Source organism: Mytilus galloprovincialis, chromosome 10 (genome assembly GCF_965363235.1).
Source record: "Mytilus galloprovincialis chromosome 10, xbMytGall1.hap1.1, whole genome shotgun sequence".
NCBI classification, from domain to species: domain Eukaryota; kingdom Metazoa; phylum Mollusca; class Bivalvia; order Mytilida; family Mytilidae; genus Mytilus; species Mytilus galloprovincialis.
Window position 1 is genome coordinate 90857028 of NC_134847.1, and position 14217 is coordinate 90871244.

A 14217-nucleotide genomic window follows, 5' to 3' on the forward strand; every position below is an offset into this window, starting at 1 on the left:
TTTGAAACTTTACCATAACGATGAGCAACTTTGGTAGATGTGGAATTTGGCGTTGGAATTTCCAAAATGTCTGCGGTTTCCATGGAAACAATGCAAAAAGGTCAAAATGCTCCAAAAACTTCCGGGTTTGGTGAATAACTTTGGTATGCTTGAACTTAAAATCATCAAATTTTTACACAATATAGTTATCCACTATATACAGGTTTTGATTGATTTTGACAATCATTGGAACTAATCTGTTACCATGGATACAGGATCAAATATCTCAAAAATTTCAAAATGCTCCAAAATTGATGAAACTTAATATGATAGTTGACTGGCGAGTCAGGATGAGACTTTTGACTTTGGAATTTCCAAAATGGCCACCGTTGCCATGGAAACTGCAAAAAAGTCAAAATTTCTCAAAATGCTTTGAACTTAATGAAACTTGATATTATTGTTAACTGCCAAGTACAGATGAGACTTTTGACTTTGAAATTTTCAAAATGGCTGCCGTTGCCATGGAAACAGCAGAAATGTGAATTTTTTAAAAATGCTCTGAAAGTACTGAAAATTTACAGAAAGATGTATTGCCATTAATATATGTGCATTCACTGTTAAACCATTTTGAAATGGCTGCCGGTTAGTGGCAATAGGGGAAGGGTGACATCCGCTATTGCTTGCAATGGCAATTCTAGTTATGGCACCCTCAACGGAGTTGGGGTGACATATTGTTATTGTTCGTTTCTTTTTTTTCTTATTATTTTTATTATTTTTATTCTTCCACACTTTTTGTCCAAGACAGTTCTCGGAATTGGATGGACCAATCTTGATGGAACTATGCTATAATGTTGTCCTACATGTGAAGTTGTGCACCTGACTTTAGAACGTGCAAGATGGCTGCGGTTACCATGGAAACTCAAAAAATGTAAAAAAAAATAAAAATTCTAACTCTTTCGTTATAAGAGCCAACCTTATGAAACTTTTTGCAAATGTTGGTGGTGGGGCCCCGAGGTACCAACAATACTTAGAAATTCCGAAATGGCTGCCATTGCCATGGAAACAGGCGAAATGTTTAACATAGAACATTCCAGAACATCAATGTTAAATTTATTCCAGAGACATTTTATGTTAAATGATGGTATATAATTATGGTGAGAACAAATTGCAGCAGCAGGTTGACTTTGGAATTTTCAAAATGGCCGCCGTTACCATGGAAACAGCAAAAATACGAAAAACTTCAAAATGCTTCAAATTTATTGAAACTTATAACAAATGTTTACCTAATGTAGACTTGACTTTTGAGTTTGGAATTTCCAAAATGGCCGCCGTTACCATGGCTACCGCTCACCTGGCAATAGGGGAAGGGTGCCATCCGCTATTGCTTGCAATCGCAAATCTAGTTATTATTATTTTTCTTCCACCTAATTTTGTCCGCTCGCTTTCTCAGAGCCAAAGGAACCAATCTGAATGATGGTGCACTATAACAAGGAACCCTGACTTTCCTGTTGCTTTTTAATATTGGCACTAAAAAAATGGCTGCCATCACCATGGAAACGGAAAAATGATGAAAAAATATAATTTTGGAGTTAGGTGAATTGTTTGAGAATGCTTAACCTTAAAATCTTTAGATTTTAATACAATGTAGGTGCCCACTATATACTGCTTTGGGATGATTTTGGCAATCATTGGAACTGCTATGTTGCCATGGATACTACACCAAAAATTTCCAAAATATGGAAATGCTCCAAATTTTATAAAACTTCACAGAAACGATGAGCAACATTGTAAGATGTGGAATTTGGCGTTGGAATTTTGAAAATGTCTGCTGTTACCATGGAAACAATGCAAAACAAGTCAAAATGGGTCAAAAACCTTAAAGTGGCATTAACTTTCTTAAAATGGTAGGTCAAATGGATTGAAACTTTGATGGTATGGTCCCTCCCATGTACCAATGTGGTATATGCCATTAAATTTTGGGAATGGTCTCTGTTGCCAAAGGAACCATCACAAATGTCAAAACTTTCAAAAATTTCAAAATGCTTCAAATTTGATGAAACTTAATATGATTGTAGACTGGCATGTGTGGATGAGACTTTTGAAGTTGGAATTTCCAAAAATTTCAAAATGGCTGCCGTTGCCATGGAAACAGCAAAAATGTCATGTTTTTAAAAATGATCTTAATGTACTGAAAATTTACAGAAAAATGTATAGCCATGCAAATATGTGCATTCACTGTTAAAAGTTTTTGAAATTGCTGCCGCTTAGTGGCAATAGGGGGAAGGGTGACATCCGCTATTGCTTGCAATAGCAATTCTAGTTATTCTTCTTCTTCCTCTTCCTCTTCCTCTTCCTCTTCCGCCACTTTAAAAAATGAACTTGTCCGCAGCGTTTCTCCAAAACCGCTTGTCAGATTGACTTAGGATTTCGTAAAATGGTAGACTAATATGTCTAGGTGAGCCATCAATCTTTCGTTTGTGCATTGGGGTCTATTAAGGGCTATTTTGGGGGGTAGAAAGAAGGGAGGGTTTTACTATAGAACCCTATGGGATTTTATTTTCTAAAAATTTCAAATGAATATAACTTGAAAACTGTAAGTGGTAGATACATGCAGTCTTCAGAAATGATTATAGGACAATAAAACAAATCACATGAAATATAGGGGGAGTCCCTGGGAGTTCATCCCCACCCCCTTCAATTTGAGAATATGCTTATATCTTGTAACCGATCCAGATCCCCACCCCTAAACCATATATATTCCTGATTGGGACAATAAAACAAATCAAATGCAATTAAAGGGAGGTCCCCGGGGGTCATCCCCACCCCGTTCAATTTCATAATGTGCTATTATCTTGTAAATGGTCCAGATCCCCACCCCTAAACCATATATATTCTTGTAGGGGACAATAAAACAAATGAAATGAAGTTAAAGGGAATTCCCTGGGGGGTCACCCCACCCCCTCTTGTTTGAAAACTTGTAAACGGTCAACATCCCCACCCCTAAACCATATATATTCTTGTAGGGGACAATAAAACAAATGAAATAAAATAAGAGGGAAGTCCCTAGGGGGTCACCCCACCCCCTCTTGTTTGAAAACTTGTAAACGGTCAACATCCCCACCCCTAAACCATACATATTCTTGTATGGGACAATAAAACAAATCACATGAAATTAAATGGAAGTTCCTGGGGGTCACCCCCACCCCGTTCAATTTGAGAATGTACTATTATCTTTTAAGCGGTCCAGATCCCCACCCCTAAACCATGTATATTCTTGTAGGGGACAATAAAACAAATGAAATGAAATAAAAGGGAAGTCTGGAGGGGGTCACCCCACCCCCTCTTGTTTGAAAACTTGTGAACGGTCAACATCCCCACCCCTAAACCATATATATTCTTGTAGGGGACAATAAAACAAATGAAATTAAATTAAAGGGAAGTTCCTGGGGGTCGCCCCACCCTGTTCAATTTGAGAATGTGCTATTATCTTGTAAACGTTCCAGATTCCCACCCTAAAACCATATATATTCTTGTAGGGGACAATAAAACAAATCAAATGAAATGTAGGTAACTTCCCTGGGGGATCACCACCACCCCCTCCTGTTTGAATACTTGTAAATGGTGGAGATCCCTACTCGTAAGCCATATATATTCTTGGGACAAAAAATCAAATCAAATGAACATATGAATGGCGAGTTATGGGAGCTTTGTTTGGGAGACTTCGTAACAGCATCCTGTTACAATTACTTCTTGTTTTATATTTAGATTGGTGAAACACCATTTTATGTTGCTTTGGACCACAAACACAAGAAAGTGATTATCTGTATCAGAGGGACTCTATCGTTGCAGGTAAGTCTTCTGGAACTGTGGCTTTGGACCACAAACACAAGAAAGTGATTATCTGTATCAGAGGGACTCTATCGTTGCAGGTAAGTCTTCTGGAACTGTGGCTTTGGACCACAAACACAAGAAAGTGATTATCTGTATCAGAGGGACTCTATCGTTGCAGGTAAGTCTTCTGGAACTGTGGCTTTGGACCACAAACACAAGAAAGTGATTATCTGTATCAGAGGGACTCTATCGTTGCAGGTAAGTCTTCTGGAACTGTGGCTTTGGACCACAAACACAAGAAAGTGATTATCTGTATCAGAGGGACTCTATCGTTACAGGTAAGTCTTCTGGAACTGTGGCTTTGGACCACAAACACAAGAAAGTGATTATCTGTATCAGAGGGACTCTATCGTTGCAGGTAAGTCTTCTGGAACTGTGGCTTTGGACCACAAACACAAGAAAGTGATTATCTGTATCAGAGGGACTCTATCGTTGCAGGTAAGTCTTCTGGAACTGTGGCTTTGGACCACAAACACAAGAAAGTGATTATCTGTATCAGAGGGACTCTATCGTTACAGGTAAGTCTTCTGGAACTGTGGCTTTACAATCATAAAGAAGGGAACTAGTTTTACTGAATAAATTGTATTAATGCAGTGACTGTAAAATCAAAGGGAATGATAAAAGATTTAATGGTGTAGCTTTCATACTTTAAGAGAAGGAGATTTTGATTTAACCCCTAACTAGTGTGAGCCAAAAGTTAACATTCAAACAGTAGAGTATTATGTTGTTATTGAATTAAAGCTAAACTAAAGACAGAGACAAAGAAAGTTTGTACCGGTACTATAATTGAAATAATCTGCAATCTGACAGCCAAACTTATTGAAAGTCTTATGTTACAGGATGTGTTAACAGATTTAAAGGCTGATGCAGAGATATTACCATTAGACCCTATAAAGGAAGATTGGGTTGGACATAAGGTAAAGGTTGTCTGTTAAGTATAAACAGATTTAAAGGTTGATGCTGAGATTCTACCATTAGACCCTATAAAGGAAGATTGGGTTGGACATAAGGTAAAGGTGGTTTGTTAAGTATAAACAGATTTAAAGGCAGATGCTGAGATTCTACCATTGGACCCTATAAAGGAAGATTGGGTTGGACATAAGGTAAAGGTTGTCTGTTAAGTATAAACGGATTTGAAGGTTGATGCTGAGATTCTACCATTAGACCCTATAAAAGAAGATTGGGTTGGACATAAGGTAAAGGTGGTTTGTTAAGTATAAACAGATTTAAAGGCTGATGCTGAGATTCTACCATTGGACCCTATAAAGGAAGATTGGGTTGGACATAAGGTAAAGATTGTTTGTTAAGTATAAACAGATTTAAAGGCTGATGCTGAGATTCTACCATTAGACCCTATAAAGGAAGATTGGGTTGGACATAAGGTAAAGGTTGTCTGTTAAGTATCAACAGATTTAAAGGTTGATGCTGAGATTCTACCATTAGACCCTATAAAGGAAGATTGGGTTGGACATAAGGTAAAGGTGGTTTGTTAAGTATAAACAGATTTAAAGGCAGATGCTGAGATTCTACCATTAGACCCTATAAAGGAAGATTGGGTTGGACATAAGGTAAAGGTGGTTTGTTAAGTATAAACAGATTTAAAGACTGATGCTGAGATTCTACCATTAGACCCTATTGTGTGGAATAAACTAAATAAGTCGTATATGTACTTTGCGTTGTGTTTACTTTGCGTATAATATTTACAATGGCGAAGCCCATACAAGGTCTAAGCAACGTCACAAACATGTGAACGTAAATACGGGAAACGTAACGTTATAACTTCGAACTATTCTCAACATACTGGGGCCCGCAAAGTGTATTTATGTACAAAACAATAGAATATTACTTTAAATGTTCATCAATAAAGAAAAGAAATTTAATTTTACACTTGCCGGAATTACTGTCTCTTCAAAACACAAAAATAGGAATTTGAATTAAACTTTAACGAGTCCATGATTTTATTCTTTCCTTTGCACGAATAGATGCCTTCCGCAAGGGCAATGTTCTTGTCGGTATTTCTTCGTTGTTTGGTTCTTCCATATATTCATCAGATGGTGTTACTTCGTTTATTTCTAGAGGATAGAGTTTGACGATCGGACGTGAAGTTCGGCCACTGTTCGTTCTGATTATCGCTGAACGCACTAAACCATCGTTACCAGTAACAACTTCCTCCACTACTGCTGTTTTCCATTTAATTCGCGGTTTATCGTCATGCACTTGAACTACATCTCCTATTTTAATGTTAATCTTATTGTCTCCAGTCTTTTTATGAAATTCTCGAAGTGAGGTTAAGTACTCAAATTTCCAACGGTTCCAAAAATGTTCGATAAGTGTAGATAATCTTTGAGCACGTTTTGAAATATCCGAAGCAGTCAATGTATATATTTCGTTAATGTTGTCCATTTCGGTACGTGGATACGGTAATGTTGTAACTCGGCGTCCATACAACAGGTGCGCGGGTGTTAACGGTTCACTATCAATAATGTCTGTAGAAACATATGTTATTGGTCGGTCGTTAAGAATTTTCTCTATTTCTGTGACAAATGTCTGTAACATATCCAAATTGATTAACGCACGTCCTAGTGTCTTTTTCAAATTTGTTTTTGTAAGTGCAATTAATCTCTCCCACCACCCTCCGAACCAGGGTGCACGCTTCGGAATGAATCTCCATTCGACTCCAAAAGAAGATAAAGCTTCTTCAATTTTCTTTGACTCACATAGCCGTTTTACCTCCTGTGACGCTGAAATAAAAGAAAGCGCATTGTCCGACATAACGATCTGCGGTAATGATTTTCTACTTGTAAATCGTCTAAATCCAAGTAAAAAAGATTCTTCGTTCATAGTTGGTATTATCTCCAAATGCACGGCTCTTGTCGACGCACACGTAAATAAACATATGTAAACTTTTTTCAATGTACCATCATTTTCCTTGACTTGAAGCGCTGCTGTAAAGTCTATACCTGTAACTGTGAAAGGCGGTGCTTCTTGAAGTCTTATTTTCTGTAATGGTGGAGGGTCTGGTGCCCTGTACGGTTTTCCGTTGACCTTTTTGCAAGTTGTACATCTGTGAAGTAATTTTCGGGTGAATTGGCGCAAAGACGGTATCCAGAATGTTTGACGGATTTGTGTTACGGTGGCATTAACTCCAGAATGCATAACTAGTTCGTGTGAGTTCAACACTATAAGCTCTTATAATCGGTGATTTGCTGGTAAAATATAAGGATGTTTTGCTGATTCGGATAATGGCGCATTATGAATTCTCCCTTTACATCTCATTAAATTGTTTTCATCTAAATATAGTTGAAGTTGTCGAAGTCGTGGAAGTTTAGTTTTTTGCGCATTTTTTAATGTGAGTGCGCGTACTTCACCGGGGTATGCCGTCGCTTGGCAACATCGTATCCATAATATAGTTGATTGCTGTAATTCATCTGGTTGTAATTCCCCAGTGTTTCTCATAGACTTAGTTGTCTTACAATTTTGAATAAAACGTTGGACATAAGTTGTCACTCGCAAAAGTTTCTCGTAAGATCCATACCTATAAGCATTTATAATTTTGTCAATTCGAAAGTGAAGATCATCATTTTTGTCAGTGTTGCTTTCTTCATCTAATGTCTCCTCATTGTCGTCTGCTAATACGGATAAAGCTGTGTTAATAGGTATATGTGTTTCCAAGTTGGTTGAATTTTGAATTAGGCAAGTCGGTCCTGTTTTCCATAATACGCTCTCAATAAACTGTTTTGCGGTTATACCACGAGTGAGCAAATCAGCAGGGTTACAATTTGTCGGGCAGTATTTCCATTTACATTCTTCCGTTAATTCATTAATCTCTTTAATTCGATTCGATACGAAGCGTTTCAACGGTTTTGACGTATTTAACCATTGAAGTACAATTTGGCTGTCCGACCAAAGTGTCACATCTGTACATTCCAAAGTAGATTTAAGATGTTGTGTCAGGCGAGCTCCTATTACGGCGGCCATTAATTCCAATTGTGGCAATGTCAGCTTTTTAACGGGTGCAACTCGTGTTTTTGCCATCACTAATGCGGCACTATGTCCTTTCGATAGATACATGTATGCTACCGCTCCATACGCTTTCATGCTTGCGTCGACAAATACATGTAGTGATCTTGAGTTTGTATTTCCGGTAAAGTATTGTCTAGGTAATTTCATACTTGTAACGATTCCTATGTCTTTTGCCAGATCCTTCCATTGTAACTGTAGATTTTCAGGTAGGGGTTCGTCCCAATCATAGCGTTCTTTCCACAAATCTTGCATCAAAATCTTTGCTCGGATACTAACTGGGCTTAAAAATCCTAGTGGGTCAAATAACTTTGAAGATTCTGTCAGAATTTCTCGTTTTGTAATATTTGACGATACAGACGGTAAAACTCGTTTTGCGTAAGATAATTCATCCGTTTCGACATTCCAACGCATTCCCAATATTTTTGCTTCTTTGTCGGTATCTAACACGTCCTCCTTGATAGCTAGATTTCTCACATTTTCGTTGTTTGAGGTCCATGAGCGAAGATTAAATCCTGCATTTAACATCAATTGTCGCGCTTCTTTGAAATAAGTTACGGCTTGAGTTTCATTGCAAATGCTAGATAAAATGTTGTCAACATATAAATCCCTTGTCAGTATTTTAGTAGTTTCATTTTCTGTTTGCTGTAAGTGTTTTAGCAGGACAGCGTTTAAGATAAACGGCGAACACGTCGCTCCAAATAGTACAGACTTGAACCTATATGTCGCTAAATCGCTTTGTGGATCAACAGGGTTATCTAACCATAAAAATCGTGTGACATCACGGTCCTGTTCGTGCAGTCCGACATGTAAAAATGCCTTCTCAATGTCAGTTACTATGGCAAGCGGGTTCAATCGAAATCTGATTAAAATCTTTGTAAGGTCGTTTAAAATCGGGGGTGTGTTCATTAAGCAATCATTAAGACTTGGAAACTGGAATGACTGTCGGCAGCTACAATCGTAAACTATCCTTATTGGTGTAGTTGTTGAATCTTTTTTAACGGGATGGTGTGGGATATAATGTACAATACCTTTACTAATATCGGGATCCTTAACCTTCTCAATAAATCCTCTGCGTTCTTGATCATTGATTATCTGTCCATATACCTTAAGCATTTTGGGATCTTGACTTAATTTTCGAATGACGTTTTCAGTTCTTCGTTTCGTAACGAAGAAGTTGGTAGGCAAGGGTTCATGATCTGGTTTCCATGGCAACTTTGCTATGTACTTATTTTCTCGAAATTCGATTGCTGACTTTTGATATGTTCCCATATAGTCTACCGTTTCAACATCTGTCGTGTTGCTATCTATTCCTAACGACTCTAATTTCCAAAATCTTTCTAAATTGAACTCCTCTGGTTTGTGCGATGTCAATATGTTGTACAAACCTACATTACTCTGTTGACGATTAGACGTCGGAATTGGACCAGACAACAAATAACCAAGTTTGGATTTTACGGCGGTTGGACCATTTCCTCTTAATATTGTATCCTCTACGAAATCCTAATAGAAATCAGCTCCGATGAGCAAGGAAATTTCAAAAGAAGAGTTGTCTTCTGTAAACGGATGAGCTAAACGTAATCCTTTCAGGTACTTGAATTCTCGTATGCCATTACCGATGTAATTGCTTAACGGGCTGGCGATGTTCGGTACTACTAGAACCTCAACTGGAATTTTCGTTCTATTTATCGACTCTACGTATACGCGTGCTCTTGACAAATGACGGACTTTGCTGTCGGTACTTCCAAATGCCGATAAATGTATGGTTTCTGTTCCTAGTATTTCTAAATCTATTTTCGACGCTAACTCCTCGGTAACAAAAGAGCGCTGTGCTCCTTCATCAAACAAAATGTGCGTATCAACATATCGATTTCCCAGAACTGGTGCAACGGCAGTTTTTAGAAGCACGTTCGAACGGATTTTTTCTTCAGACGAATGAAAACTTGCGGCGATCAATGTATTTTCGCTATCATCAACGACGGCATTTACTGACGTTTGCTTATCATTAGTACATGTATTTTCATGGCAGAGACTTGTGTGGTGCTTTTTATGGCACTGGCGGCAGCGAAATTTCGATTTACAATCTACGGAACGGTGTGATCCTAAGCAGTTAAAACATAACTTCTTTTCTTTGACGATTGATAGGCGTGTGTCGTTATCTGTAACATTTGGGCATTTTGCAGGGTCATGTAAATTCTGGCAGAATATGCAAGGTTTTTGTCGAATATTTTGTGTTTGTCTCTCACGGTTATCGAATGTAACTTCTTTACTCGGTGTACCTTTTCTATTAGCGCTTGTCAAAAACGATGCGGTCATTGCAGTAGGCTGCATTGAATCCATAAACGACGACGAGCGTTGTCCAGCTTCAATTATAGTGATTTCTTTCAAAATTCCACGTCTCAAATCAATCAATTCCCAATTATCGGAACCGTTTTCACGAGCTAAGTGTTGTCGTATTTCTGACGGAAGCTTGTTCAGTATTATCGGAATAAGTAATGCACCATACGATTCTCCGGAGCGGCCTAACGATTCAAGACCTCTTATGTATGCCTCTAACTTGTCGTAATAACCCCTTAGACTGAGTAGGTTGTTTTGTGGTGCTCTAAGTTCTAGCATAGCTTGCATATAAGCATTTGTAATCTTATGCGATTGTCCGAAACGCTCCTTTAAAAGTTTAATAGCTTCCATGTAATTTGAGTTTGTGAGCGGTAACCCGTCAATAGTTCTTGCAGCATCATTAACAAGCTGGGATTTTAAATAACTAAATTTCTGTACGTCTGTGAGTGTTACATTGTAATGGACGGAAGATTCAAAAGAGTCCCAAAATGTTTGCCAAGTCAGAATTTCTCCGTTAAACATGGGTAGTGTAAGTTTCGGCAAATGGTGATTTTGGTTGCTAGGTTGCTGAACGGGATACATTTGTGTTGTGTACGGAACAGAACTGTGTTGATTAATGTTTTCAAAAGTGTGAGAAGGTAATGCGTGATCATGCGGTGGGATATCATTATCAGTACATAATTTGTTTGCGAATGTTTTCCGTAAATGTCGTATTTTGGTGTTCAAAAAGAATTTGTACTCATCTGCATTTAGAATTTCTTCCTCGATGTCCTCCTCCTTTAAAGAATTCATAATATCTTCGTCCAATGCACTAATAATTTTCTGTTTTTGAATTAATGTTTCTAAAAGTTCAGCACTTTCTTCATTGTCCAAGTTTGAATCATCTTCCGTTTTCCGTAAAAGTCTCTTTACTGCACTTTTGTGACCAGCTCTGACTGCTTTTGGCTTGCTGTCCATCTTATCCAATGGTTACGGCACCATAAATGTGTGGAATAAACTAAATAAGTCGTATATGTACTTTGCGTTGTGTTTACTTTGCGTATAATATTTACAATGGCGAAGCCCATACAAGGTCTAAGCAACGTCACAAACATGTGAACGTAAATACGGGAAACGTAACGTTATAACTTCGAACTATTCTCAACACCTATAAAGGAAGATTGGGTTGGACATAAGGTAAAGGTGGTTTGTTAAGTATAAACAGATTTAAAGACTGATGCTGAGATTCTACCATTGAACCCTATAATGGAAGATTGGGTTGGACATAAGGTAAAGGTTGTTTGTTAAGTATAAACAGATTTAAAGGCAGATGCTGAGATTCTACCATTAGACCCTATAAAGGAAGATTGGGTTGGACATAAGGTAAAGATTGTTTGTTAAGTATAAACAGATTTAAAGACTGATGCTGAGATTCTACCATTAGACCCTATAAAGGAAGATTGGGTTGGACATAAGGTAAAGATTGTTTGTTAAGTATAAACAGATTTAAAGACTGATGCTGAGATTCTACCATTAGACCCTATAAAGGAAGATTGGGTTGGACATAAGGTAAAGATTGTTTGTTAAGTATAAACAGATTTAAAGACTGATGCTGAGATTCTACCATTAGACCCTATAAAGGAAGATTGGGTTGGACATAAGGTAAAGATTGTTTGTTAAGTATAAACAGATTTAAAGGCTGATGCTGAGATTCTACCATTAGACCCTATAAAGGAAGATTGGGTTGGACATAAGGTAAAGATTGTTTGTTAAGTATAAACAGATTTAAAGACTGATGCTGAGATTCTACCATTAGACCCTATAAAGGAAGATTGGGTTGGACATAAGGTAAAGATTGTTTGTTAAGTATAAACAGATTTAAAGACTGATGCTGAGATTCTACCATTAGACCCTATAAAGGAAGATTGGGTTGGACATAAGGTAAAGATTGTTTGTTAAGTATAAACAGATTTAAAGGCTGATGCTGAGATTCTACCATTAGACCCTATAAAGGAAGATTGGGTTGGACATAAGGTAAAGGTGGTTTGTTAAGTATAAACAGATTTAAAGACTGATGCTGAGATTCTACCATTAGACCCTATAAAGGAAGATTGGGTTGGACATAAGGTAAAGATTGTTTGTTAAGTATAAACAGATTTAAAGACTGATGCTGAGATTCTACCATTAGACCCTATAAAGGAAGATTGGGTTGGACATAAGGTAAAGATTGTTTGTTAAGTATAAACAGATTTAAAGACTGATGCTGAGATTCTACCATTAGACCCTATAAAGGAAGATTGGGTTGGACATAAGGTAAAGATTGTTTGTTAAGTATAAACAGATTTAAAGGCTGATGCTGAGATTCTACCATTAGACCCTATAAAGGAAGATTGGGTTGGACATAAGGTGAGTGTTCTTTGTTACATAAAAAGAAATAACAGACAGTTATTCATAGCACATAGGTCAAAAAGATGACACTGCAACATAAAAGATTTTTCAGACAGCAATATGATTGTGTGACAGAAAGGATGCTGTTTTGCGATATGGTAGAATTTAAGATAAGATAAGATATTTTTATTTTTTCCAATTATTAAACAAAAAATGAAAGCCTGGTCTGAGTTGAAGTTATTTTGAATGATTGAAACATCAACAGAAAACAACACAACACAACAAAAAGATATTTTAATTTTGAAAACAAAAACATCACACTCACACAACAAGACACATCAACCCCCCAAACAAATTAATAGACAATCACAAGTCTTCTGACACTAAAACTAGGTAAGATTTAAAAAGATTGGTAAGAAAAGAGGGAATCACATTTGAAACTGAAGGTCAGATTTAATCAACTTAGTAAGATATTGCTATTCAGAGGTTATAATGTAAAAGAAGGGGTATTATGTATTAATTCCTTTCACAAAATTAATTCCTACACTAAAACTGTAATCAAAAATCACACATTATATATTGGTGTTCCTTGTCTCAAAGTCAAAGTGATGACTTCAACACAGAATAAAAACTTACACCTCACTGTTAAAGACTAGCTCCAGTTAGGCCAGGTTACCAGTTTAACATTCTAGACAAATTAAAATATAAAAATGAAAGCATCAAAACAATATGTTCAATTTAATTTGATTTTTTTCTTTTTCTAAAGGGCATGGTTCATGCAGCTGTTTACATTAAGAAGAAGATAAAAGAAGATATGGTTTTATCACAGGCGTTTGGGAAGTGCTCTGTAAGATTTATCTTGTAGCTGTAACTTTTATCTAGTTCTTGAGTTCTTAAAAGATTTCCTTATTTTGTATGATTATTGTTTATTTAATAGTGTCAGTAGAGGTAGAAAGTGAACATGTTTTAACTATTCACATTTTAAGTCTTCTAGGTATAATGATGAAAAACAATCTGACCAAATGAAAACTAATGAGTAGGATTAGGAAAACACATTACTTAAAACAATTGTCGCTTTTTGAAAATTTTGGCTTTTATCTCTAACTTAAACATGTATAGAAGCTACATTAGACACGTTTATTGGAAAAGTTATCATCAACATAAAGTATTATGAGTATTTGCATATTAAAGTCCTTATTAGCAAACTTGCTATTGTATTAGCAGGTGAGCGATACAGGTACATGTGTGCCTCTTCTATGTTATAATTGTAGACATTTATATTTCAGGAGATTGGAGCAGAGAGATATGATCTTGTATTAGTTGGACATTCTTTAGGTGCAGGAGCAGCAGTAATACTAGCCATACTACTACAACAAGAATATCCTGGATTACATTGTTATGCTTACTCCCCTCCTGGGGGCCTCTTAAGGTTTGTATACTACAGTAAGAATATCCTGTATTACATTGTTATGCTTACTCCCCTCCTGGGGGCCTCCTAAGGTTTGTATACTACAGCAAGAATATCCTGGATTACATTGTTACGCTTACTCCCCTCCTAGGGGCCTCCTAAGGTTTGTACACTACAGCATTGGTCATTGTCAGTTAGATGTCTTGAGTTAACTT

The 14217-nt window shown here is 37.0% G+C and overlaps 1 protein-coding gene across 1 annotated transcript in view; it reads left to right on the forward strand.

Annotated features, from left to right (window-relative positions):
- The window catches only part of LOC143048749 (diacylglycerol lipase-alpha-like), a 93763-nt gene that overhangs the window by 61675 nt on the left and 17871 nt on the right, over positions 1-14217 (forward strand). The window contains exons 10-13 of the mRNA XM_076222620.1: positions 3745-3828; positions 4710-4787; positions 13361-13441; positions 13881-14023. Coding sequence (XP_076078735.1) covers positions 3745-3828; positions 4710-4787; positions 13361-13441; positions 13881-14023 — 386 coding nt within the window. The remainder of the gene's footprint in view (positions 1-3744; positions 3829-4709; positions 4788-13360; positions 13442-13880; positions 14024-14217) is intronic.